General features: G+C 44.5%; 1 protein-coding gene across 1 annotated transcript in view; it reads right to left on the reverse strand.

Moving 5' to 3' along the window:
* Positions 1 to 24,175, reverse strand: part of ATP11C (ATPase phospholipid transporting 11C) — a 44,263-nt gene extending 20,088 nt beyond the window's left edge. The window contains exons 1-14 of the mRNA XM_069867962.1: positions 24,040 to 24,175; positions 21,875 to 21,992; positions 15,577 to 15,696; positions 13,725 to 13,814; positions 9,744 to 9,824; positions 8,657 to 8,764; positions 7,940 to 8,068; positions 5,384 to 5,487; positions 4,622 to 4,672; positions 3,731 to 3,795; positions 3,022 to 3,103; positions 2,520 to 2,670; positions 1,561 to 1,758; positions 56 to 217 (exon numbers count right to left, since the gene is read on the reverse strand). Of these exons, the coding sequence (XP_069724063.1) occupies positions 56 to 217; positions 1,561 to 1,758; positions 2,520 to 2,670; positions 3,022 to 3,103; positions 3,731 to 3,795; positions 4,622 to 4,672; positions 5,384 to 5,487; positions 7,940 to 8,068; positions 8,657 to 8,764; positions 9,744 to 9,824; positions 13,725 to 13,814; positions 15,577 to 15,696; positions 21,875 to 21,992; positions 24,040 to 24,044 (1,464 nt within the window). The 5' untranslated portion in view covers positions 24,045 to 24,175. The remainder of the gene's footprint in view (positions 1 to 55; positions 218 to 1,560; positions 1,759 to 2,519; positions 2,671 to 3,021; positions 3,104 to 3,730; positions 3,796 to 4,621; positions 4,673 to 5,383; positions 5,488 to 7,939; positions 8,069 to 8,656; positions 8,765 to 9,743; positions 9,825 to 13,724; positions 13,815 to 15,576; positions 15,697 to 21,874; positions 21,993 to 24,039) is intronic.
* Between the last annotated feature and the right edge of the window lie 2,196 nt (positions 24,176 to 26,371).

A 26,371-nucleotide genomic window follows, 5' to 3' on the forward strand; every position in this document is an offset into this window, starting at 1 on the left:
CAGCCAGGAGCTGAAAACAAAGCTCTAACAAGTCATCAACGCACAGAATTCCTACCTTTTCCGCTTTGCCATAATATTTTAGGGGTCCATCAGTCTGAGTGAAGCCATCCACCTCCGAAATGCAGTCTTTGTACTTGTGCCCATCTATGCAGCACTCGATGAACTCCATGCTGTTCTCTGTCAGGGTCCCAGTTTTGTCTGTGAAGACGTACTCCACCTAGAACCAAGTAGGCAAGTTGTCTCACTGCAACCCCCACCCCACATGATGGGGAAGAAACCTCCCAAAACTCAAAGAGGCTGGAGCATTTTAGTGCATCTGTGCCAATACTGGAGAGGAGCTGCTATCCTAACCTGGCACACAAAAGACAGAGGTGCCCCACAGGACTTACACCACCACGTAGTTGCCCCTACTTTGCTTCTCAGAGCAGCTCTTTTTCAGTCCATTACACAGGTGGCAGGAAGCAGCTTCTGAAAATCTGTTTCCAGGCTCTTCGCTTCGGGCCACTAACTACAAGAATGACATTGAAGCACTGGAGCGTGTCCAAAGAAAGGCAATGATGCTGGTGAAGATGCTGCTGAACAAGTCTTATGAGGAGCGGCTGAGGGAACTGGGGTTGTTTAGTGTAGAGAAAAGGAGGTTGAAGGGAGACCTTATCACTGTCTACAACAGTGTAGCAAGGTTGTAGCAAGGTGGGCATTGGTCTCTTCTCACAAGCAACAAGAGACAGGACAAATGGAAATAGCCTCGAGTTGTGTGCCAGTGGAGGTTCAATTAGAGACCAGAATAATGTATTCACTGAAAGGGTTACCAGGTAGTCAAACAGGCTGCCCAGGGAAGTAGTTGAATCACCAAACCTGGAGGTATTTAAGGATGGGCAAGACAAGGTGCTCAGGGATATGATAGAGTAGTGGACAGGTACAGTCAGACTTGATGATCTCAAAGGTCTTTTCAATCAAATGATTCTATGATTCTCTTAATTTTCCCCTCATCCTCTTTATTAGGTCCATTGCTAGAGCTCCTAGTGCTTATAGAGCTACTGCTGCAGGTCTGCTTCCTTCTTTGGGGGATAAAGATCTTTGGATCTTTAGATTAGGCAATGGCTACTCCAAATACATCTTTTTTAAAAGGAAAATAAAAAGCAAGAGGCCCTACACATGTCTAATTGCCCCAAAGCCAGCAGCAGCGTGGTTGCCAGTGCATTGCGTGCCTCGAGAGACAACTGGGCAGGCATGTTTGTCAAACCTCGAGAAGACAGAGGATTTTTAATTTTTAATTGAAGCAGTGAAAGCAAACCACCCTGACATGCAGAGTGCTGCGCCTGATATTCCCCAATATGGAAACAATTGGCATGACCCAATTCCTGCTCTTTCATGCACTATTTATAACCTTATCTGTTTCGCAGAGCAAGTAGAATCACATTAAATGGAAAGTGCCACCAAACCGGCTGAAGCTCTGCCCTGAGGGGACCGCGGGGGACTGCCACAACAAGGGTTCCTATCAGGGAGTACATTTTCATCCACATTTTCATCCAAGCAGATACAAACAGAGCATGTTCAGACCTGCCCAAGCTCTTCGTTCAGGTCCGAGGTGTTCACCAATGCTCCTTCATTTATTTCTTCATCGTACATCTCCTTGTCCCAAGAGATGAAGAAAGAGCCCAAGAACTTTTGCATCTCTACTGTAACGTACATGGAAACGGGGATAATAAAATTGAAGAGGACCATAAATGACAAGAAGTCTGTGAACATCCGCAAAACCTGCGAAGGACAGAGAAGATGATGCAGTCTGTGCCCATTAGACATAACTCAGGGACAGTTTATCACAACCTCTAGGGTTTTAGACAGCTTTTCTTCTAAGGTTAAATAGAGAAAAAGAATCTAAAAATGAATACAGCTAAGATACGTGGCCAAATTATATTTTCCTTCAATGCGAACTTATTTTCTTCTGCAGACCCACAAAGGTGTAATACGAGACAACACACTGCTTCACAGTGACTGAAACAATGTGTTTTTCAAGTGTATTTCTCTAAAGAGCACACTGCCGCAGACTCATTCTGATCTCAAGTAACTAGAAACAAGAAGCAAGTGCATTGAGACCTGTCAAGCTATGACAATGGCACAACTGATGCAGTGACACCCCAATAGGTTCTACTTAATAATCCACCACATAACCAATTTCTACACACTTCCAATCAGCAGGTGTAGGAAGCTGGCTGACATGGCCTCAATTTAATTTTGCCTACTCAAAGCTGAAAGATACCTCGCATCCAGACAAGGATCCAGGTTAAATCAGCTGCTGCATTTCTGTAATGTATTTATTTATGCTTTGCCTGGTTCCACAAAAGCATCACCGTGCACAAGCACGACAGAGGTAAGAAAGAAACGTCAACAGCACGAGGAAATGATAGCACTTTCAGTGAGGAAACAGGACTCGCAGGGCTGGCAGCACACTATCAGATTAAATAAAACCGTCAGAATAAATGAAGCTGGAGGAGGTGCTGAAACACAAATCCACTTACCTTGAATGTCTCCCTCTCTTTTTTAGTCTTTTCGTTGTACCAAGGCTCATCATTAAAAGGATTACTCTGCCAGACATATTTCAGAGTCGTGCACACAGTAGCTTTGCTCAATAGGATGCACAAATACACTATCAAGAAAGCGTTGATAGATCTGAAAAACAGTTTTCTTTTTTAAATCCTTGCAGCTATTATTATATAGAAAATCATGCATAAAAGGAACAAGGCTTCATAAGAGAAAGGAAGGGAATTACAGAACAAGTGCTTTTCACAGTGCTGATATCCAGGGTCAGTTCATATATTTTAACATTTCTTAATTTCGTTTTTTAAATAAAAGAGCTACTAAACTTCTTGAAAGATCTGCTTAATCAAATATACAGATTTTCTATGCAATCAGGGAGCATCTGAAACAAAAGGCAGCAGATTAAGGGATAATTCTTGTACAAGTCATCCAGGGAAAAAACCCAAACATAATAGCTTTTACCGATTTCTTGTTGATACTCACTTTTCTACAGCAGATCGTTTCTGAGATTTCCCTTGGTAGTTCAAAGCCATTTTCGTTTCCATTCCAGTATAGACTGCAACTCCTACAGGGTATTAAAGCAAGACTCATAAGAGACTCATAACACAGGAGGGACCCAGCTTGCACTTAGTCACAAGGAGCATCAGTGTTTACATGAAACTCGAATCCCAGTCGATGAAAGAGGCATTACCCAAGGAATGTTCAACTACAGAAGCCTCTGAGGCTGTTAAGCAATGAAACTACGTATATCCCAGATCACTGCGCAGGAGCCTAAGGATCACATACAGTTAGAAGAAACATCAGTTTTCTTTACAGTCATCACCCTCAACCATTCATGGCTGGAACTGTGAGCCTAGAGCACGTTTCCAGCTAAGGATTTGGGAACAACTCACTGCTCTTCATATCTCAGGAAAAAAAAAGAAAAGCTTGCTTGGGTGTATTAACAAAACATGCACAACTTGGCTGCACAGCAGATATAAACAGTATCTCCTAATTTCACCCTGTCAGCTTTGCAATTAGCTTGTTTAACAAATTTAATTGTAGAGCCCAGGCAGACAGGCTGCAGGGAAGCATTTCGCCTCTCCATATTTAGTGATGAACATCTACATTTGTCATTTATCAGAACTACTTAAATAAATAAATAAATAGATAAATTATGATGATAACAACAGTAATAATAACAATTGTTCACCATAAATCTTCTTGGTATTTTTGAGGGTAGCACCTTTCAGCAGCAGGTTTTCAGGACCCAAAGACCTAAACATAAAAGAAGTTATCACATCACTTAAAGAACATTCAAACTGCTTTAAAATTTAGATGCAGAGATAGATTATAAAGCTAAATAGAATTTTTTAGATCCAATTACTTGATTTGTATGTTAAATTGAGCATTGCTTGAGTTCATTTTTCTCTTCTTATATTTCCATTTCACCTTACACAGACAATTCTTGGTGCTCAAAGTTCCAAATGTAATGGGGAAAATCAGTAAGTCTTTTGAGGAATGACTGCAAAATGTTCAAATCTAATATGTTTGAGTACTTATATAAAATTATGATTCTAAAAGCAGCACAGCTGATCAATGACGAAGTCAATGGCTTATTTTTCTCCAATTTGTGTTTTTATTTCTCTTTGAAACCCTCATCATTGACTTGTAGCTTCTAGAGTCTGGGTAGATCCACCACAGTACGACACACAGCCAGCACTCTGGCTATATACATCTGGTTTTGATGACTTATAAACGTTATTTGCTTTTTTTTTTCCCCAAAACATTCTGATCAGTGCTTAAGTTTCTGCTTTCCCTCGAAAAACAGTATTTTGCAGTTGCCTGGGTTTTGTTCCCTGTCAGCAGGGAAGGACGTTACCAGGTGGCCCTGCATTGCTTCCCCAAGAGGGGCTCAAATCACAGGCTGGCAGAAGAGCATAAGTGAAGAGGCCTCTACAGGCCTCCCTTAAGAATGAAATATTTGGAATGTTTAAAGAAAAGACACCATTCCCTAATGGCAGCAGCACAATTTCAGATTCTTGAAGTCTGATGGGGATGCCCAACCTCGTTGGAGGGCCAGCGAGAAAACTGCAAGACCAACCTGGCTACAGGCTCTTGGTTGCTTCTGTAGATGATAATTCTTCCAACAAATCTGCAATAAAAGTACGAGAAACTTGTATTAAGAACACATTAATGTTACAAGGAGCTGCTACAGGCATACTAAATAAATTCCTTGGCAGAATATGGAAGCAAACATGTAAATGAGTGCATTTCAGAGTTCAATGCTTCAGATGGATGGCTGCCCTCAGGACAGGGGGATGTCATGCATCCTCCAAAGCCTGCAGTGCTCCCTCAGCTGCCACCCATCAGCAGAGCAGCAGCTCCTGACCATGCCTCTGGACCCCAGCACATCCCCATTACAGAGTGCAACACACCCCAGCAAACCTCCTTCAAGGGATGTAACCACAAAGACTGCTTATTTGTGGAAGTCATTCAGCCTGATGCATTTTAATTCAGAGAGAGGGAGCAGCCTAATAGGCACATGGACCATTACTACAGCTGAGGTGACAAAAAGTAGCTCATTACACCATGGCAAGTGATGCGCCAGGGAGGTTTTACCACAAAGAAACTGAGCCCTGAAGAAGCACAGTGTCGATTTTGCCATCCTCATATGCAAGAAGCACAGCAGCTTATCACTGCCTTGAGAAACCTTTTGGTCTCTGATGGAAAGAAAATGCCCTTCGCTTTGCTGAACTGTAACTTATTAGATCCCCCACAGATGGTGCTCATGTGTCTGCAGGGAGATGACACCAGGCAGCTGCAGGGCCGGAGAAGCAGGATAGGCAGGGAGGAGCTGACTCACTTGTAGAGGTCAGGCTGCGGCTGTTCACACTCGATTGTAGCGGTGAGGGTATCAATAGCTTCATCCGTACAGAGCACGGTGGTATCTCGCACTGCGTAGTGAGTCTGGGCAGAGAAGCACAGGCAGCTTCACCACAAGCCCCCAGCAACACTGCCTGACCCCAAGTTTTATACCCCATCACTTAAAATACCACCATGCAAAGGCTTTTCAGCACCAGCAGCTCACTCAACCCCTCATCCCACTCCCACAAAGCAACTGAAGCATCTCTCAGCGAAAGGCTGAAGTCAATAAGCTTAAGAGAAACCATAGAGGGAAGGAGCTGCTGGATATCTGTTCAGTAAGGTGTGCACCAAAAGCACAGCACCCTTGGTTTCCCGCAGGGACTTGCTGCCGCCTCATCTGGGCAGGAGAGGCTGCAGTTGCCTCTGGGGTGAAGGGTCTCCCAGGGACCACCAGCCCACCCACTCCTGAAGGTACTCAGAAGCCAGCTCCAGCGCCCAGGGATCAGGCAGAGCACCAGCAGACTCTGAGCTATTTTTAGCAGCTGCTGCTGCGAAGGTTCATCTCTCACAATTAACTGGAAAGCCCACGAAGGATTTGCTCGCTGCCTTCCAAGCTCTATTTATAGAAGCTACTCAGAGCTCCAAGTCACGGCAGGCTGCTTTAATCCATCTTCATAAACAAATTCATTAAAAAGCTTCCTCCACTCCTTACGTTTGCATCCCCCTCCTTACGCATCCCAGGAGGAACTGTTATGTTACACACGCTGTAGTCACGACATTATAAATACCCACCTTCATGCTGCTTTGCTAACCTGCCTGGCTTATTGTATTGAAAGCAGATGCACAAACACACATGCATCTCTGGTATAAATCACAGCTTTTGGGAAGCACAACTCATAACTGGTTTTGCAGCGCCCAGCACCAAACCCAACCCTTGTGCAGCGTTTTGCATCCGCTGCTCCTGTCACCATGGACACTGTGCAATTACTGAGTGATACTTCAAAGCCTCCTCCTAATCAATACCATGATCTTTACATCCTCGGTTTCTTAGAGTATTTAGAAAACATATGTTCTTTTAGATAATGTATGACTGAAAATTCACACTTCAAAGACAGAGCCCTAACAAAATCCCTTTTATAGTTCTGCTCCAGTTTCACTTACCAGGCATCTTTCCCATACCTCGACCTGACATGCCCCAAATACAAGAAAAATCCCCACCAGCTAGGCAGCAGATACCAGTGCTATGAGGTTTTGTGAGTACCTGAGTGAGCTTCCCTCACCCTCCTTTTGCAGCAAAACCTGGTTCCTAATGTTAGACCTATTTCCCCAAATAGTACTTTCTTTTCTATTCCCTCTTCCCCTTTGATCTCATCTTCATCTTGTCAAGAAAGAGAAGACATGTCCCCATCACGAACAGAAGTCTACAAACCGAGAAAAAAACCTACCACAGCACTTGATATAGAAATTCAGCATTACACTTGCAGACTCAAAAGTTAGCAAGAGCCAAGACTCTGCAACAGTAACGTGAAGTCATGCATATAAAATACCTGACACAAATAAGCAACTGCCTATTTAACATGGTTATCTATTTTTAGCCTCGAGCCACTTCAAAGCTCCGCTCCACTCCTCTTCACTAGTGGAACCAGCACAGTGCACAGCACTGCGTCAGCTCCTACACAAGATTTCAAGCACCAATTACGGCTGCTCATACAGAGAGAAGTCACAGACGCCACACAATACATATCAGATCACAATGGTACTCCCACTGACTCCAGAGTGCCAGAATGAATCGTGTAATTTTCAAGCATCTTCCACCCTTATGACTGCAGTTGCCAGTATCTGCATAAATATTTATCAAGCACAAACACAACCAAATTTTCATGTCTTCTGATATACATAAGTTTTTGTGGTTGTTGCTTCTTTCCTTATTTTAAAGAGCGGGGCATGAATAAAGAAAGAAAACAAACTGAAGAGGAGATTCATGCTGAGCAAGACTAATACGGAATTTCACTGCTTGATTAAGGGGAAGGGAGAGAAAAAAAAAACAGAATAGATGTTTTTCTCAGGCTAGTGAAAAACTCTCCAAATGAATCCAGGCATACTGCCTCAAAAAGTCCCAGATCCAGTCACTGGGATAACTTGGTTAAGTAACAGAAGTATTAGCAGAGTGGAAAGGGAGCTGAAGTAACTGAGGCACCAGACCTCACGATATGCGGTTGGAGCAGGGAAGCGCTAACACACTTCCAATGATAGGCAATAAGGCAGCGAAGCCATTATCGATAAAGATCGATTCAATTTGGGGCAGCGCCAGCAGAAATGGCTTTCAGAGACAAAATGGAAAACAAACAATCCCCAGGGCACTCCAGGGTTGACATCAAGCAAACAGAGGGAAAAGCATTAAATACAGCCACAGGGCCATGGGGATGGGCTCTGCGACAGCATCCTCCACTTAAGCACATGCCCACCACACAAGCACCTGCTTCAATGGCAGCTCCAGACACTTAGGTACCCCTGAGAACCAGCTCCCAAATGCTGCCTAATCCATCCCTGTCACCTTGAAATTGGACTCGCCATCGAGACTCGCTGTAGTGACATAACAGGTCCCATCACTGCTGCTCGAGGCCAAAAATATCAAGTCACAGGGGAAGGTCTCATCCGCTTTCACTTCTACTATGTCTCCAACCTGGAAGAAAAGAGATGCTTACATTAAGAGCCCTGTCGGTTGTTATTAGATGGTTACAGATTTAGCTTCCCTCAAAGTCTAAGTGAAATCACCTTGGCTAAAAGGGAAATCAGGGTTCAAGAGATGCATGTGTCCCTGAGCATTACTCCACAGCCCGACAGGTCGATCGAACCTAGCATCAACTCAGAGCACCCACGTGGCGCAGTATTTATTTCCCTGCTAAATCTTGATACAGCAAAAGACTGTACTTGTCTGAAGCGTGGTGTGATAAATTAACGTCAAAGCTAGTGTACTTTCCTGGTGTCCTTGGGAGAGTTGGAAATAGAAGAGGACTGCCTGTCCCAGAGAAGTGCAAAACGCTGACAGATCTGTCACTTGTCAGCCCCGGTACAGCTTTTGCAAGACAGCTTTTCAAAAGCAATCAAACAAAGGCTGCTTCACTCCTTAACCGGGAACAGCTCTCTGAGCATCTCCTCTGAAAGCGAGCACACCAGGGCAGATCTAACAGCAGCACATCCCTCCTCCCCTGCCCTCATCTTCCCATCAGCTTCAAGGATAACTACACACGAGTCCTCTGTTAACAGTTACCTTGATTTTTTCACTCTCTTTCTGCACTTGCTTTGCATTTTCGACAATGAAGACATTGCTTTTGTTCACTTCGTTGTCAGCTCTGTGCCTCAGCCAGTCCTCATATCCCTAGGCACACAAATACAGGCAACACAAACTCGTAACGAAGCAAGTAAACTAATGAAAGAGGATGAGTAAGGACAGAGAGAGAAGGAGAGACTAAAAAAATGAATAAATTAAGCAGCCCTCAGACCTCCTTCATGCCTGACAAAACATCAACCAGAGTAGCTCAGACTGAATCAATTTATTTAAAAAAACTTCATATGCATATTTGACAGATTCAGAACAGATTAAAATAACACATAAAAATAATCTATATGCAGCACATGCAATGAGCAGCTAAATTACTGCAACATGTTTCTATTATTCTCACTGTTGGCAAGAACAGACTGATAATATGAATAATACACTTAGCACCCTGCAACTCTTTCCTATGGTAACGCAAGACAAGACTCTTCCTCTTCAATCCTCACTGAAAGAATAAAACATTCAGATTTGAAGCAGATGGATTTTACTCTAGCTCTCCCTTTCTGGCCCCCCTGCAGAAGAAACTTCTTTATTATTCAGTCCTTCTGTGGAGGAAATTTTAAATGGCACATGTGCATATGACAGGAGTGAGAAGATGAGGACTAAATATTTTCAGGGCTAGCTGAGTGGTTGAACAGAACCTGCCCTTTCCATTTACCAACAAGTGAGCAGAGTGTGGGCTATATTTGGAGCACATCTCTGCATCCTGCAAAGACCCAGAGAGCATTTCTAAAACGAGAAGAAAAAGTCAAGTGAAGCTAGAACTACAGTGCTAACCTTTACTGACCCTCACAGCTTGCTTACAACAATACATATAGAGATATTTTACATTGCCAAAACAAGACTCAACATGCAGCCTCTCTTGAAAAGCACCAGTATACACGTCTGACCTTCTGAGAAGGGTTCACCAAACCTACCAGCCCTTTTGGGTAACTTCTGAGTATACGCAAATGCATGCTCCTCATTTTCTCTAACAAATATCTCTAAGAGCACCTTCCTCTCCCTGCATTGACGCTTGTACCTGTTTGATAGCTGTGACAGTAATGACAAAGAAGAGTGGGAGGCCGCTGGTCACTGGGCTGGTTGGGGTGTCCACTATCACCTGCAAAGAGAAAAAAATGCACTGTTGGCAACTAGTATTCAGATAGCAGAAGATACAAAAACTCTAATAATGGGGGGAAGAGGGCGCTCATCCCAGTGAGGGTAAGTCACAGCCCAGGAGAGGAGGAAGGGAAGGGCACAAGAGAAGGACCAGCACAAGCATCCACCTTGAGAAGACTACAATACCTCCTTCCTGAAGACCATGGGATGTCCTCAGGTGGGAAAAAACCCTATCAAGTGTTGCTTAACACCTAAATTTGATCTTGCTCCAGTGATGAACAAAAGCATGGATGAAACGGCTGCTGAGGATGGGCTAAATAAATGTAACTACTCAACGTGCAATGCTAACCAGCCTGCTCCCACCACGCAGTGTGCTGGAGAGGACAGAGGCATGGATAGAGGATGGGGTATAGGCAGCACCAACGCATGAAGTGAACACCCCCCTCATTTCTCACTGACCCACAGGAGGGTCGTTTCTTCTCTTTGACAGTGAAGACAGGGTACATCTGAGCCCTAAAACACAGCTGCTTCTAAGAGGGAAGACAGTATTGGTCATCTTGAACCACTGACACAACATCAGCACAAATTATCTATGAAATACATTGCAGAATAGAGCATGAATATTTAAGTAAAACCAGAAATCCACACTTTGTCTTTAAGCTCTCAAATCTGGAGTTCAGAGCACAATTTAAGCACAGTGACCGTATGAAGGCCTTGGGGTGGATAGCTGGATCCTTCCTGAGCTCACTGCAGCAAAGACCAATCCACTTCAATGTTAATTAAACCTTTGGGCTGTAGGAAACTGCTGTTTCTTTGGACCAGACTTGGCCAGAAGGGTAAGAATGGCAGAACAGGTTCATTACTGGGAAGGAATAATTTAAGAGGAGGACAAGCTGCACCCTTGCCTCTCCTTCCAAACCAGGGCACATGGAATTGGCCATTGGTCACTGGAGATGATGGGAGCACGAGAGGCAGATGTGGAAGGCTGTGATGAAAGGGATGGGGAAGCTCAGCAGAAAGGCTTTGTGTCCCCACAAAGGGACTTTGTCTCCCTCTGCTTGTTTGTGCTTCTCTGGCACTCTCATGAACAGCAGCATCCGTATCTTTATTGTTCAAGGCTGCTCATAAAAAGCTGTGTTAAAGACAGGGCTGCTCTTATCAGCTAAGAGGAAGCTACATGGAAATTTTTAACACTATGAAATGCCATACACTACAATTTTACCCTGCACTGTTGGACCCAAAGAGAGGAGAGCCAGAAGATTTTGAAATGGAAGCGAAATACCATAAAAAGCAGCCAGGTAAGTGGCGAACGATGCAAGTACTGTGAGGGTAAACAAAAATAAGCACAACAAGTATTTCTAGGAAAACAAAACCCTATTTCACTCAAACAGGCATAAAATGTTTACAAACAGAAAGTCTGGTAGGGACCAGACTTTGGAAGAACAACTTTGAGCAAGGATGACACCAGTGACTGCCCATGACACTAAGTTCAGGTCAGTCAACTAAAAGTTATCTTGCAAAAATTGGACAGACCTTGGGAATGCAAGAAGAACTTTAATGTTTAGCTTGAGAAATGCAAAGGAGAAGACCTCCTGCTGCCCAGGGGGAGAGTTGTCTGCAATGGACAAGATGCAGTTGTATTTGTTTAAACAAAGTATACAATTTGTGTCCATGCAAATGCTGCGTTATAGATGTATGAGCTCAAATATTAGATGAAGTTCCCAGAATAACTCATTTGTGTATTTGGAGACTGCATTCCCTGCATATACCGTGGCTGGATACTGCTCTTCCCCTCTGCAGCTGGTGGAAAGCTGAGGGACACACAAGCAACGTGCCAGAACATCAAAGGCAGACTCCTTTGAAGTTATTTTTGAGCTGGTTTAAGACCTCAACAGTTTAATTTGGATCCACTTAAAAGTGACAAAATCCTCTTTTTGCTTAATATTTTCTTTCTAATTCATTGTTTAGGAGACTGAAGGCCACAGTTCAGAAGTCATCTCCACCAAAAGGGACATTTTTTCGGTCTTGGTACCTCCTAAATTAGCTAACTGCCATCAGCATGGTCAGCCTACAAACACACTTGGACTATGATTACTCTAGATCACACTTTTCCACCAGGACTTTACTTAGTTTTCTTTGAGCACTGCAATAGGTGAACCAAAGGAACAGCTATTTGGTTCCCTCTTAGCGTGCTAATTGGTATTTCACGTTTAATGCATGCACTTTCTCTCTCTAAAACAAGGGCTGAAGTTGGAGTGACAGAGTAACACACATTTTGATAAAGGGTTTCAGCAGCAGGCAACTCCGCAAGCGCTGTGGTACTTCACTCTTTATGCAGCAAGTAGGGTAAAATCCATTAATTTTAAGTAATTTAAAGATAAGCACCAACATTTAAGCTACAGATGTCATTTTTCAAGGTATACACTTGGTATTTTAAATGATTGGAGTTGCCCTGAGTGTTTAAGGCATTTGGTGCCTCCAGCACAAGAAGTGCCTGGAGGCAGTCAGTTACTTTACATGGCAGCGAGTACATTAGTGCTGTCAAGGTTGTTTTTGTTTGGTTTGGTTTTATTCTAATAGAGCATGAGTGTCACTCCCTCATTTCAGGGTGCTCACAGAATAAAAGCAAGGAGGAACAGCCAGGCTCTTCTCTCACCTGCATACACCCGTGCCTAAACTGCAACTGGTTTTGTTAAGTATAATCAAGAACATCCCATGTTCCTTCATGGCCACAGGGTCAAGAGAGAAAATGTAATACGGCGTCACTAAATGGCCAGCTACACTAAAAGGACATCCCGACTCCCGGGCATTGCTTCAATTCAAGGCAAATTACAAATGCAGTCTGACAAAATGGACAAAAACGATGAAATCAAGAGACAGAAGCGAGCCAGAAGACGCCAGGATAAATTGGCCTTTCACGTAACACTGTCAGGAGGAGCCATCCACGGCTGTTATCTTGGGATCCCCTGTTCCCAAGGCAGCCACCAAAACCACTGCAAGCCACAGTCTTTACTGTGAGGATAAAACATTTTAGACACTTGTCTTTTAAACATAAAGCCTAGAAGACAGTAATAACCCAGACCTGAACCACCAGAACCCCAGAGAAGCCACCTAACAGCAGGCTGTCTGTAGTTGCTGCACGGTGCCATTTAATTTGCTGGGGTAGAGTTTTTGATGCCCATTTTCAGCCCTAAAGCAGGCTGTCTGCTGAACCCCCAGACTGAGTATAGGACTTAAAAGGTGAGTAAATGCAAACTCCCAAACTCCTTTCACCCCAATACATTTTGACACCCTGCTTTTCTTGGATGACAGAACATAAAACAAGTACACAGGTTTGCTCAGGATTTGCCCCTTAACCAAAGCAAAAAAGGAGAGCAGAAAAAGGTTTTCCATGTATAAATCAGTAATTTTGTCTGTGCAGAGTGGCTTGCTTAACCTTCACGTTCCCAAAGCTCATGATATGCACTTTCTGAATTTTATTGAGCATAGTCTCTCTCTCCTGCTTACCTTGAAAACTCACTATAACTGAGACACGTTAAGTATCATATAACTTGGGAAGATACACAGTTATGAAGCAGAAGTAATAAAGTTGATAAAAAATAGATACTATGTCTGTAGCATCAAATGTTTTTTCACCTTTTGGCCGATCCTAATGAGTAAAGACTTAAGATGGTTTTTAAATTGTTTCGGTACTCACTCAAACCATCTCAGACTGGCTCAAATATTTTATCTGTTACTATGCCTTGGACAGTGTGCCAGAATTATAACACAGCTTCCAATTAAAAAAAAAAAAAAAAAGCCAGACAACCCAACACACTTATAAGCACCAACAGAATCAGTTTTGAATCTCAATTCTTGTTCAACCATAAATAAAGCCCACCCTTGTCATCAAAGCTCTTACCTGCACAAGGAAGATGATGAGGAAGTAGAAGTTGGCAATTCTTCTAAACTGCTCAAAAAGGTTCTTTGGGAGGAAGTTCCAGAGGGTGTACTGTGGGGAGAAAAGGGACTTACAAACAGACCAAGACATGGCACTTACTGGGGACTTGGGACAGAAAATGGGAAGTATCCACAGAAAACAGGAAAGGGATTTTCCCTTCAACCCTGTGAGGAGCACCACAACGAGCTGTCTGACCAGCCCTAGCGTGCTCCAGGCAAAGGTCTAGATCCCTGCTTTAAAACCAGGAGTGTGATGCAGCTGGATGCTGAGATACCACTGAGCTCCTGTTTCAACTTGCAGCACCGGCTCTCTCCACTGGTTCACTTAACAGTTGGAAGTGTCTCACAGTTATGTTTTGTTTCTCTGCTTTAAGGTATGCAACTATTTCTCTTTTGTCAAAATAACCCAAGCTACACAGTTGGAGATGGTGAAGTGTAAGATATGACAAAAAAAAAAACCTCAAAACACCCCAGGATCCCTTTCACAGCAAACAACTTCTAGACAAGCATTTGGACAGACATGATTTCATGAAGAGGTAATGTACAGAGCAGAGATTCCCCCTCCAACAAATTCCAAACACCACCTTAGAATTGCTCTTCTGTTAAAAAAAAGCCATGTTGTCCATACAAATTTGTTATTAGGTTGTGCTTCATTATCATTTTAAGAAGGCTGCTGAATCCTTTGCTTTGGGAAACATGTAGAATTAAGAACAACATGGAAATCAATGGGTTTAATATTTGATCTTTCAGTCTGCTTGGAATAAACAAAGAATAATAAGCAACCAAGCCTCAAGAACAATGTCCACTTAATTATAAAAAGAGACTGGTCAGGTAGGAAGACTCCACACCGCTTGCATGCCAGGGAAACATCAATGGGAGTGCTACAGGAGTTAAATATCGTTAGACTTAAAACTTTTCCCCAATATAAACTCAGACAGAACACAGACATCAAAGTAAATAAAATCTAAGCTCTATAAAAAAAAAAAAAGAGGGACCCCTCCTTACAGTTCAAGCACTGTAACACTGAAGCCTAACTGAATGCTGAGCATCATGAATCCTGAGCAATGTAGTATGTATCCAGCTGTGTTGACAATATTGGATGCCACTTGTTTGATATTTTACTTGAATTGGCTTCAAATCTTTTGAAACAGCTTCATGAATGTCATGGAAAAAAGCTAAGCAGAAGGCAGACGGGTGTCATCGCAGTTTTCCATCATAAACAAAAGCTGCATTAATACCATAAGAATGTTTCCCCTTTCATCCAAAGGAATAAACAGAGCATGGTTATTTTCGTCCTATCTAAAGAGAGAAAAAAAACATGGAACAAAAAAATAAAAAATAGGGAAGTTGTATTTTTCTGTCTATTTAGAAAATAATCCTCACTCTGTTTTGCAAATCTGAGATGCTATTGTCTTGTGCTGGATTACACTTAACATATCCTTTCTTCCCAAAGGGAACACTAGAAAACCTTAAAAAAAAAAACCAAATACTAACAACTCAAACCACAACAATTAAAAAAAACCAAACATAAATGTAATGTATCCATGTGCTTTGCTCTCACCCAGCCTGGAAGAAAGAAACTTGTACACCCCCTCACTAGGACTGACAGGAAGAAAAAGCAACTAACACAGATACTGGAGCCGTGGTGTAAAGCATGTACCAGGATGCTCCACTTGCAAAGGGACCTTTAGATCCATTCCCGAGGAATTCGGAGTTTTCTCAGATTCAAAACCAGCCATCAAATAAAATCAGGATGAATACACAAGCAGGGAATACCTGCACACAAGGCACCTTGATGAGTGCAGCAAGCTCACCTTGGAGGAGACAATCCTGTTGTCGCAGAACTTCTGTGCCACATATGCATCTGTTTCTGAAACCAGACGGTGCCCAACCACCACGGTGCGCGTACCAACCCGCTTCTCTTCCCCAGCACACTATTGGAGCAACCAGGAAAGGAAAAAATTAGCTCAAAAAAAGAAGTCCAGTTAATAGCTTCCAGCTTATGAATGCACCACATGGTTTGTTGGAGATAAGGCAGCAGGAACCTTAAAAATTCGCTTCTCTATCTCACGGAGAACGAAGAGGTGCATATAAAGTCATTTAGCAAAATCAAGGCATTGTTGAGCTTGCAAGCTGGGGTCCTCACTGCTGCTCAGCCACTGATCCCCCAGGACCACAGACTATCCCACACAACACCAGGATAGGTCATTGCTCATATCCACCACGCTCTTGCTCTATTCGGGATGGCTGCTGCCTGTACTTGCAGCCTGTGCACATCTTCCAGGCAATTTTCCCTTCTTTAAGGAGAATCTCTCTTTATCAAGCATTTCAATTTATTAGGAATATAATTTATCTTCCACATATCTCTTCATAGTCCCGACTTGGAGAGTTCTTCAGTCTGTGGGTTTGTAGAACAGCTCTGGGCTTTACCCCAGGGATCCCATGGAGGACAATGGAAATTACATCCTCCTTTACACCTGCTCTCCTCTCAAATCTTCAAGTCCACTTGAAATGTCTCACCAACACATTGGTGCATGGAGACTTGGGAATTACCTTAAAAAAACCCAAAGGTATACTTCTGCTATTATTCTCTCAGGTAAAAACAGAATAATGAAGCATCACAAACCCCTAAAAAAGGCAGACAGGGTGCTGGGGATGCCATCTTACCTTGCTGGGGTTTTATTTTAAACCAGAATATGTCATGAGTGAATGAAAACCTCATGTTACAATAGCTCATCTGCTCCTCAGCAGCTGCGGGAAGGACGAGGGGAACCACAGCAAAATAAACTCAGACACAGGGGAAGCAGAGTGGCTCCATGGGAGAGGCATCCCTTGCACACAGCCACGGGAGCTATTGCAGCCAGCAACAAGGGGCTTTAGCAAAGACCCAGCTGTCCCCGTGGCCCTCGCAGGTGTCCCCGAGGAGGTCGTGGCACCCAGCAAATTAAACACAGATCCTCCCAATCCAAAAGAGCGTGTGTCGAAATAACATAAAGTAAACAAGGTGTCTGAATGTATTAAAAGTAACAGCGCTCTTCTAACTACATGTAATTCTTAAATGTAATTCTTAAATGTTGAATTTCTAACTTCCTATAACTTCATTTGAAAACCTTTGGAAACCTGTGACAAGGCAGAGGCAACTCAGGTCCCTGCCAGTGCCTCCAGCCCTGGGGAAGGCTCTCAGGTGAACACGCTGTGGGCTTTGTTTCCATCAGCTTCCAGCTCTGGGCTGCCCAGCCTGCACAACATTCTTGGTGAACTGGAAAAATCTATTTTCAAAAGAAAAACAACTGTGCAATAGTTTAAAAATCAGCTGCTAGTTCTGTCCAAGTTCTACCTTGCCTATAACAAAGTGTCCCTGCCACAGATATTGCAGCCAAAGGAGGAGACCCAGCAAGAACTGGGAAGCATTTTGCAAGGTTGAATTTAAAATCACAATATAAATTTAATATGGCCACCCAGAACAGATGCGGTCTGGGGGGGAAAAAAAAAAGAGTGGTCTTAGACCAAGCTAAGTTTTTCTTAATGTTTTTGATTTTAAAACACAAGCAGGGAAAACATTTGTCACTGTTCATGGTTCAAGGGCATTAGCAGGCAGCAGGGCTCATACTCCTCTTAGTCTTACTAATCCTCAACCCTAGAGCTTGTTTGCTTTGAAACCCCACCAAGGCACGTGCCAAAAATGCCAGATCCCTCTCCCATGTCAAGCTGCCTGGCACGGGCTCAGTCTGCTACAGGCAGATACTCCTGGCATGCCCTGGGTCCAGCTAAGCAACCTGCTTGTCTGAAGGGCCCGTCCCGGGCTGCTTGTCAAGCTGCAAGCAAAACCCAGCTAGAGAAAAGGAGCTCTGAAAACAAACATGCTAAGACAGCAAGGCCAGGATTAACTGCTGCTTGGGGCAAGTGTAAAAAATGAAAAATAAATTAAAACATAAAAATCAAAGCCAGCCCTATTCATGCACCTAGAGCAGCAGCAATTGAATGGATGATGATGCACCAGCAGCAGGGTCTGCCCAAAGGAAGCAGCAGCTCTTCCTTTCCCCTGCTCTCCACCCATCTCTGTGGCATCTTTTAATTAAAGAAGTGTTTTTACGCCACGTCTAGACCCGGTTTGGTGTGCTGATTACTCTCACTACAGCCATCCTCAAACCTCCAGTGGCTGAAAGAGCAGAACTAAGTTTCCCACATCCCTGTACCATATCCCTACACTACGTGGATGCAGAGCCAGCAGCAGCCACCAGCACCCCAGGCAGCTGTTCCCACCTCAACCACACACATCTGGCTCCCTGAACATGGATCGGGCAGGCACATACAATCCCATCTAGGGAATGCAACCACCCCAGCACGGGCTGACCACCCATCCCAGCCTCACCACCACCACCTGCAGCAGCCAAGAGCACATCTTCTGAACTAGAAACTGGACTCCAAAAAGGTTTCCTGATGGCTCCACTACATTACAGAGGTGGCACCTATGTGTCTCACCAACCTGCACCCCAGGAGCAAGAGGCAGACCCATTCACCCACGCCACAGTGGAGCCAGGGACCAGAGACAGACTGTCCCTAAGCATGAAGTCCCTCTGCATTCCCAGGCAGGAGCTGGATGTGTCTGGTGAGCATCCCTTCAGCGCAGGGAGGAAACAAGAGCTTCCCTGCAGAGTGGTGGGAAGGAGCAGCAGTAAGGGTTTACCAAACACAGGCATCAGCATGTAAGCAACAAGGCTCTGGTTAAAACACTCTTGAAAAAAATATACACAAGTATTTACTCTGCAAGACTAGCTGTAGTTAGCCATGGAAAACCTGGAACACGGAGCAGGTGAAGAAGAGAAGCCTAGAGTCACCTTCCCTGGAGGTGTTTAAGGGACGGGTGGACGAGGTGCTGAGGGACGTGGTTTAGTGATTGATGGGAATGGTTGGCCTCGATGATCCGGTGGGTCTTTTCCAACCTGCTGATTCTATGGTGTGTCAGCTCTAACCAAGCCCACTACTCTGCTTTTCTACCAAGGTATCATCACAGACTCCAAAGGTGGACTTTCACCACTCAGCTCCCCTTCAGTTATTTATTTGAAGCACCTCCTGCAAAGATGACAGCAACACCCTCCACAGTGCATCAGAGCCCTCTGTGGAGGTGGCAGCTGGAGAAGCCCCTGTTCCATGGTCTAACCAGAGTGCCACCACTCAGCATTCCATTTCCCTTGACCACCCCTCCATCTCACACCATCATGCAGCTACACAAGCAGCTGGAAAGCTTCACGCCACATCTCTCCACTTTTTTCACTCCCCTGAAAGCGAGTGCACGCTACGATGATGCCTGCAGTGAGAGGCGTTGGCTCGGCTCAGCAATTAAAAGCTCGTATTTTGACAAGCCCACCTCAAACACCTCGTTGGGTTGCTAATAGATTGCTAAGTCTTAATAACGGCTCTCAACAGAGACTTAAGAGGAGATTTAGGGAGTAACTGCCAGGCTTTAGGGAAAATTATAAAATATGCAGATCAGCGGGGAGAGGATTTAGATGACTTTTCACGACCGCCTTTCATCAAAAATTTTAATTCTGACGGCAAAATAAAGAAGAAAATATTACTTGGATACAATTCAAAGGGCTGCGTTACTGCCTGGTGGGGTTTTATAAAGCCCGTGCTACAGGGTGCAGGAGTCAGTGCAAGCAAAAGCCAGAGCTGCTTCTGCTGTTTAGAGCCGGACATGCCAAAAGGATTATTTAAGAAAATAAACAACCGCATCCTCCCCACATGCACTTTATCACCTTTCTCTGCCTGTGGCATGATGTTTGCAGGAGTGCTGGGAGAACGAGAGCTATCTGTAAGAGATTAGCAGTGCCAGACTGCCCACAGCCTCAGGACCGGGTGACGGGAAGCTGCTCTGCATCCTCCAACTAACCCCTGAGGATTTGGGAATGACCCCAGTCCCCTCTCTGCTATACCATGCCCCAGCAGCCCAGAAGAGCTCCCAGCAGCTGGCAGACACAGAGCAGCACCCCAGGAATCAAGCGGAGGGGGAGAAAGAGGTATTTTAGAGAAGAACCACTATACTGTTTGCATCACCAGCCCCAAAGATATGGGCGTCTCCTGCAACGTTTAGGCTTCAGTTCAGGGCTCCTGCTCCGCTCCCCCCCAGTATCTAACCCAAGCCCATCAGTGGGTCAGTCCCTCATAAGGGCATCCAAACCAGATTTTTCCTGAAGGAGCTCAGCTGGAAGACAACAGCCAGAGAGTCAAACACAAATCATAGGAGACAAAGATGAGGCTAGCAAAGCTGTTTTGCCAGGAACATCTTTTCAAGTTGGCAGCTCACAATCTATCTTCGCTTCCCACCTCAGGAGGACAGGGACCCAGGCTGCAGTAATAAATAACGGCATCATTGCCACTGGTGCAGGCATGCACGCTCTGCCACATGCACGGCAGGGCAAAGTGCTGCTGCTGCACAACAGCCTTCCTCATGTCCTGGAGAAATTCAGATGCAGAACAGATTTCTGTTAAATATTTCGATGTAACCCAACCTTCCTGTAGTTCCAGCTTTGTACAAAGCCCACCTATTGCCAGAAGTAGCAGTTCTGAAAAGAAGACATTAGGGATAATAGCTATTTATTTTTACATTGTCCAAATGTTAAAAGCCCATCTAGACACATCAATATGCGCATGGAAGGTCAGCTGAGGCTCGACATTGGCATGGTTTAGTGTTTGATAGGAATGGTTGGACTCGATGATCCAGTGGGTCTCTTCCAACCTGGTTATTCTATGATTCTATGATTTTGCTATAAACTTTTCTTTGAAGATTTAGGAACAGGTATGATTTGAAGGCATCAGACCAGGGCTAAAAAAGTCCATGGACGCAACTAATGACCCAACATTGTTTATGACTTGAAGCTGCTGGAGCATTACATAGAGACGGCAGGATTACATTTGCAGCCCACAGCAACTAATGACCCAACATAGTTTATGACTTGAAGCTGTTGGAGGCATGATAACATGTGCAGCCCCCAGCACTCCCCAAATTCTTCCCCTGAGTTTGGGCAAGCCTCCCTTCATGGCTCTTTTCCCTCTGTGTCCATCTCCCACAAATACGTCCTGCTCCAATGCAACCACTCCCACCTGCCTACCAGAGAGGGTCCTCTTCACCCATCCTCCCAAATTTCTGGGAATCCATTACATCACATGTACAGGACCCGGCTGGCACTTGATAAAAGTTGCAAACCCGGGTAAAAATTACCAAGCCTGGGTAAAAATTAATGGAGTTAAAGCGAGTTCAACTGAAGGGGTGAACCTGTGCTCTGCAGCCACCGTTGACAAGGAGCCACTCTAAGCGGGCTATTTCTAGGGCAGCTGCAAAACACACTGTAATTATAGCCACCATATGGAAAACAAGTGTCTGTGCTACCTGCTGGCCCCATTTCCAGAAAAAAATAGTGGCAGAAAAAAACCCAAACCCACTGTTTGATTTACTATAAGCATCTAAACCAGAACTAACTAATCGAAAGAAACTCCTTTCATGTTTGCTGAAGATATCTTCAAGCCACAAAGTAAACAAAAATAACTCATAGAAAAAAAGATCTAATAAAAACCACAGGCATTTCGAAAAAAAAGCCATCTGCTAAAACCAGAGATAATTATACAGAACAAGTAGAAAGCTGAAATGTTTGAATGAAATCACAGCTTACATTAAATATATGCAGAAGTAAGATTAAATCACGTTACTTGGCTTAGATCTCAAGAATAGTTTAAAGTCTAAGCACTTCTGTATTGTTCCATTTATCATAAAAGTAGTAGAGAAGACAACACGATTTACAAAAAAAGCCAGCAAAAAAAACACCACCTCCCCAAAACAGTTTCTTCTGGAGCCCATTTCATTTAGCCCCAGTAAAATCAAGAAAAACACATCCACAATTTTAAAAAGCCTCCACAAGTTTCCCATAACCTCCCCAAACTGTCCTTGGAAAGACGCTCAGGACATCAATCTCTTTGCCCAAACAATATATTTTTAATTGAAATTTGTCTTGTCAATTTTTCTACTATTCTTTCCCCTCAGTCATTTCTATGCAAGCACAAGCGATGCTTTAAGACACCCCCCTCCCCTAAAATTTAGCATCTCGAACTACTTACCCACATAGACCACATTTTTAGGCTGGTCTCCTGATTTACAGGGAGGACTCCATCAACTGGGATCAACTCCACCGCTCTCCCCTCTGCCTGTGGCCAAGGGTCGATAACGTGCACAGTCCTTGGAGGAAAACCAACATTGCATTTAAAATACTAAGAGCCCATAGGTCTATGAGAAAGGGTTGCAAGCAAGCACAGCTCCAAGCTCATTTGCCACTGGAGGGGATTTCCACTGCTCATCCCTAAGCGGAATAGGGAAGGCCAGTACCTCAGGAAAGAAAAAGGTTGAAATTTAAACCAGTATCCCTTTTCTTCCACTGAGGCTGAAGCTCCTATTGATATTTCAAGCACAGAGAGAACAGTATCATCAAGGAGGGACAGTCAGGGGCAAGCCAGCTCCAGCCAAGGTGACGGGGTAACCACGCAAAGCCCCAGATCAAACAGAACAGCAACACTGACCCACAGAGCATCACCCTTAATGCAAGTTGAGGTGCTTCCAGAGATACAAGGGGCCACTGCGAGAGCCCATCCCCACACTCCCACCATCGCAAGAATGTGTAAGCTCACTAAATGGGCTTGCAGAAAGGTCACCTTCACCAAGGGCGACAGGCTGGAGAACAGCAGAGCCCAACCAGGCTGAGTTTCCTGGAAAAGCTGACTTAGCCAATAAAGCCACCGATAAAAGCACAGAGCGAGAAATGGCAAGGCGGGGACAACAGAGGAAAAGGTCTGCTTGAAAGTTTAAGAAGGGCGGAGAGAGGAAATACAACAGTTTTTTCCCCCTCAGATAATAAATTTACAGGAGGGCCCAGCCCTCTCCTAGATTCAGGGAATGCCACGCACAGGGGGTGACAGCTGAAAAGAGCTTTTTTTGGCATTGTTTTTGGTTTGGTTTGGTTGGTTGTGTTTCTTCTGTGAAGGCAGACTAGCCTCAAACCACACAGTACTGCAAATTCCCAGCAAATATGCCACACGTGTTCAGTTCAGCAGCGCTTTGCAGAAAATCAGGTTCACGTATAATGCAGAAAGCCAATCCCAGACCAAAGCCATCAGATATCAATTGGGGTAGAATTGCTTCAATGATGCCATTTTGTGGAAAATCTGTTGCTCTCGTCCAAATATAACCACCAACCTCTGAAAGTTTTCAGGATCTCAACTCTTCTTCCCTGCCCTGTTGGCAGCCGGGGTTATGAAACCATCACTCAACTTGAAATGCAGGCAGCATATCTTTATTTTTAGCAGTCCAGAAGAAAAGTTCGGACAGCATGCTGCCAGCATAAAAAATTCAGGCTCATAGGAACACTTCAGACTCGAGAACAGAAAAAGGACTTTGAATGAAAGCCCAAATGTTTTGCAGAGGTCAGAAAGCAAACACAACAAGGTCTTCCTGTCTTCAAACTTCTTCCTCCCTCCTTTCCCCGGCTCAAGCTGTGCACATATGTCTGCTCATCGGCAGCTATTTTAGTAGGGCAGCAAGCTTTTCAGAGCAGTGATTTGTCTTGGCAAAAATTAAACTAAGAGCAAACTTGGAAAAAAACTCCAAGTTTGCAATTGTCAATGCTTGCATCAGCCAGCAAAGCTATAATTTGTTGGTTTTCCCGTTGCTTTCTGGTCCTCCAAAAGCCTGAGTTCTTCAGTTACAGAAACAAAAAAAAAACCAAACTCTAAATGCTATGTTACGCATCCCAGCTCGGTCAGACATTACTCTGACCTCTGTCACCTACAGACATTTTGCCCCTTTTTAAGTTTTCCCAGCATTTCAGAGCCAGCCAGCAAACAGCCCATTTCCTAGAGCAGTTTCTCCCCTGGGAAGCCAGCCGCTCTGGCTCCTGCAGACCCCCTGCAAGGCTGTACATCACCGCAGCAACCAAGAAGCCAGGGCTGGTACCCAGGTCTGCACAGCCCGCATCCCCCTAGCACAAGATCTCCCTCAGGGAGATCCTTGAGTTTCCACCCCACAGCTGCTGGGACAGCAGGTGACCCCAGCCCCCTGCAATGGGTACCCGAGCTCTGAGGTCCCGTGCTGCTCGCTCACACTGGTTCACTAGAAGTCTTTCCACACCAAAGAAGCAAAAACTGTGGTTTTCTAACGCTCCCCTTGCTGTACTGCAATGTTTCCACAGAAATAGCAGGAAATAAAAGGAGGAAAAGAGGGAGAAATCACCTACTTCATCCCTTGCTCCACAGTAAAATCAGCTCCACACACCCCAGACCCAGTCTGGAGTATTTTCTTCTCTGGATGCTATAGTAACCAACAGATTTATCCCTGGGGCTGCAGACACAGTTACACTAGGACACTGGATCAGTGCAATCCACCCAGTCAGGAGAGAAACTCTCAACATGTGGCCTAGAATTGTTTATCTCCAGGAAATCCTTTTGGCTCATGTTCCTGCCAGGCTGGGTAACGTAGCTGCAGCGAAGCACACACGGCCCAGGGCTGGGAGAGGAATCCACTTATCCACAGGGACGTTGAGATGAGGTCTGAGCTGGTTCTGCAATGCCGGGCTTGGTGCATGAGGCATTTCACTGTGTTCCATCCTGGCACCATCACCAGCAGAACCCATCCTGAGCCGGAGAACGGGGCAGCATCCCAGGAGATGACTCACAGCCACTCCCATCCCATCAGTCATCGTCCCTAGGTGGGCACCGGGATAACTGTGTTCCTGCTCTCACAGTTAAGACAAGCGCCTTCACCCAAGGTTTCCCCTGTTTACACATTTGATCTTCCCACCCTGCACTTACCGGAATGGTACTCGTCAAGTGGGAAGTCACACTTCCATCCATTCAACTTCACTGGAAGAAACCGCCCCACGGAAATTTTGTACTCTACAATATTAATTTGGCTGATGCAAGGACAACGGCTGCCTGGGCATCGCAGTTAATTTTACCACACACCCTCCCTGAGCAAACATTCATAAGTAGAGGTGAGCTGAAAGGAAGTGGAGAGGGAAAATAAAAAACAGAATAAAAGCCTTCCACAACTCGGAGTAAACAAAACTGGCACCAGAAACACCACTCCACGAGCCAAAAGAAAATAAAAAACAAATCAATATTGCATTTTAAGCTTTGCTTTTGCTGAGCAGGTGCCCCCAGCACAGCCTGAGCCTCCACAGTAGCGAGCAGTGCTCAGGACCTTACCTCACCCCTGGTCCCTACAGGCAGCAGCCACTTGGCTTTCTGCGAACGCCAGGGAGAAATTACACAAAAACCATAATAAAAGATGGCAGGGCTGCTCACAAAGCGGATTTTTTTCCCCTTACATTTAATTTCCCGGCAGTGAGACTTTCTTTTTCCTCTTAAACCAATTGAGACACGGGCGAGGGAGCACAGCGTCGCTGCAGTCTAGCCGTACTTTATTTTCATTACTGCTGAAAAGATCTTGGATTGCAATACCAAAGAAATGCTTGAAATTGTCTCGTCTTGCCTGTTGCACGTCTTACTCAGCTTTTCTAGATCCTGTAGTGTAGAAGAAAAATCAGATCCTTCTGTTTTGCAATTTTGCCAGAATATTGAAAACAAATTACATCCACCAAGTGAGTGCTGCCTCTGTTTCTCCCTTTAACAGTCTTATAAAATCTTATGGAGGTGTACAGCATACTTTAAGGTAGGGCAAACAAAGACTGGTTGCTAACCCTTTGAAAATACACAGCTAGAAATTGCCAAGCTCTCCACAAACCACCCAACAAAGCAAGGCTGGCCCAGACCAAGGGTCCTTTCATTTACAGATCCTGCAAAATTCACCTGAAATCCCAGAGTGAAAAGCCCTCAGTGAAGCATCACTCATCCACAAAAGAGGTGAACAGGAATCTCGTTCCAATTGTGAACAAAAATAATGAGCCAGATTTTCTCCCAAAATGCCCAACTAAGATAGCCTCACAGGTACCTACCCATCCCTTCTGCTGCAGGAGGAAAACAAAAAGCCCTTTACAGCCAGATGAAAAATAAGTGCATCAAGCATTTGTTAAGGAGAACAGGACAAATGTCTTTGAACTACAAACGCTATCAATTATGTCTGGATGTCAAGAGCGGGAATGCTTTTATACCAAACTGGTTTTGGTTGGAATTCCACCTCAAACAAAATTACTTAAGTTTGGGGAATAAAAATGACTGAAGTCAGCAAAATGCAACAGATACTCAAGAGAGACAGACACACTGCAAATCATGTGTGGATGTAATTGTATTAGGAGCTAAAAAAAGATTTTTACAAAATACTGGTTCTGAGCAGTATCCGGAGCAGCAAGCATCCCTATGACAATATGAAAAACGATGGAGGGGAGGAAAAGCACAACCCAGCACTGCTTCCCTTCCACCAGCAAGCTCCCGCTGGTGCATTAGCCGGCTCCTCTCCCCACCCAGCCCCGCTGCCGTCCCTGCAGGCACTCAGCTCAGCATCCAAATGCACTTTGCAGCCATCAAAGTGGTACCTTGTGCCAACCACAAGACGGCAGCTTCCCAGATCTTGGTTAAACTCAAGAATGATCCCATAAGTTCTTTACCAGT

Source organism: Phaenicophaeus curvirostris, chromosome 13 (genome assembly GCF_032191515.1).
Source record: "Phaenicophaeus curvirostris isolate KB17595 chromosome 13, BPBGC_Pcur_1.0, whole genome shotgun sequence".
NCBI classification, from domain to species: domain Eukaryota; kingdom Metazoa; phylum Chordata; class Aves; order Cuculiformes; family Cuculidae; genus Phaenicophaeus; species Phaenicophaeus curvirostris.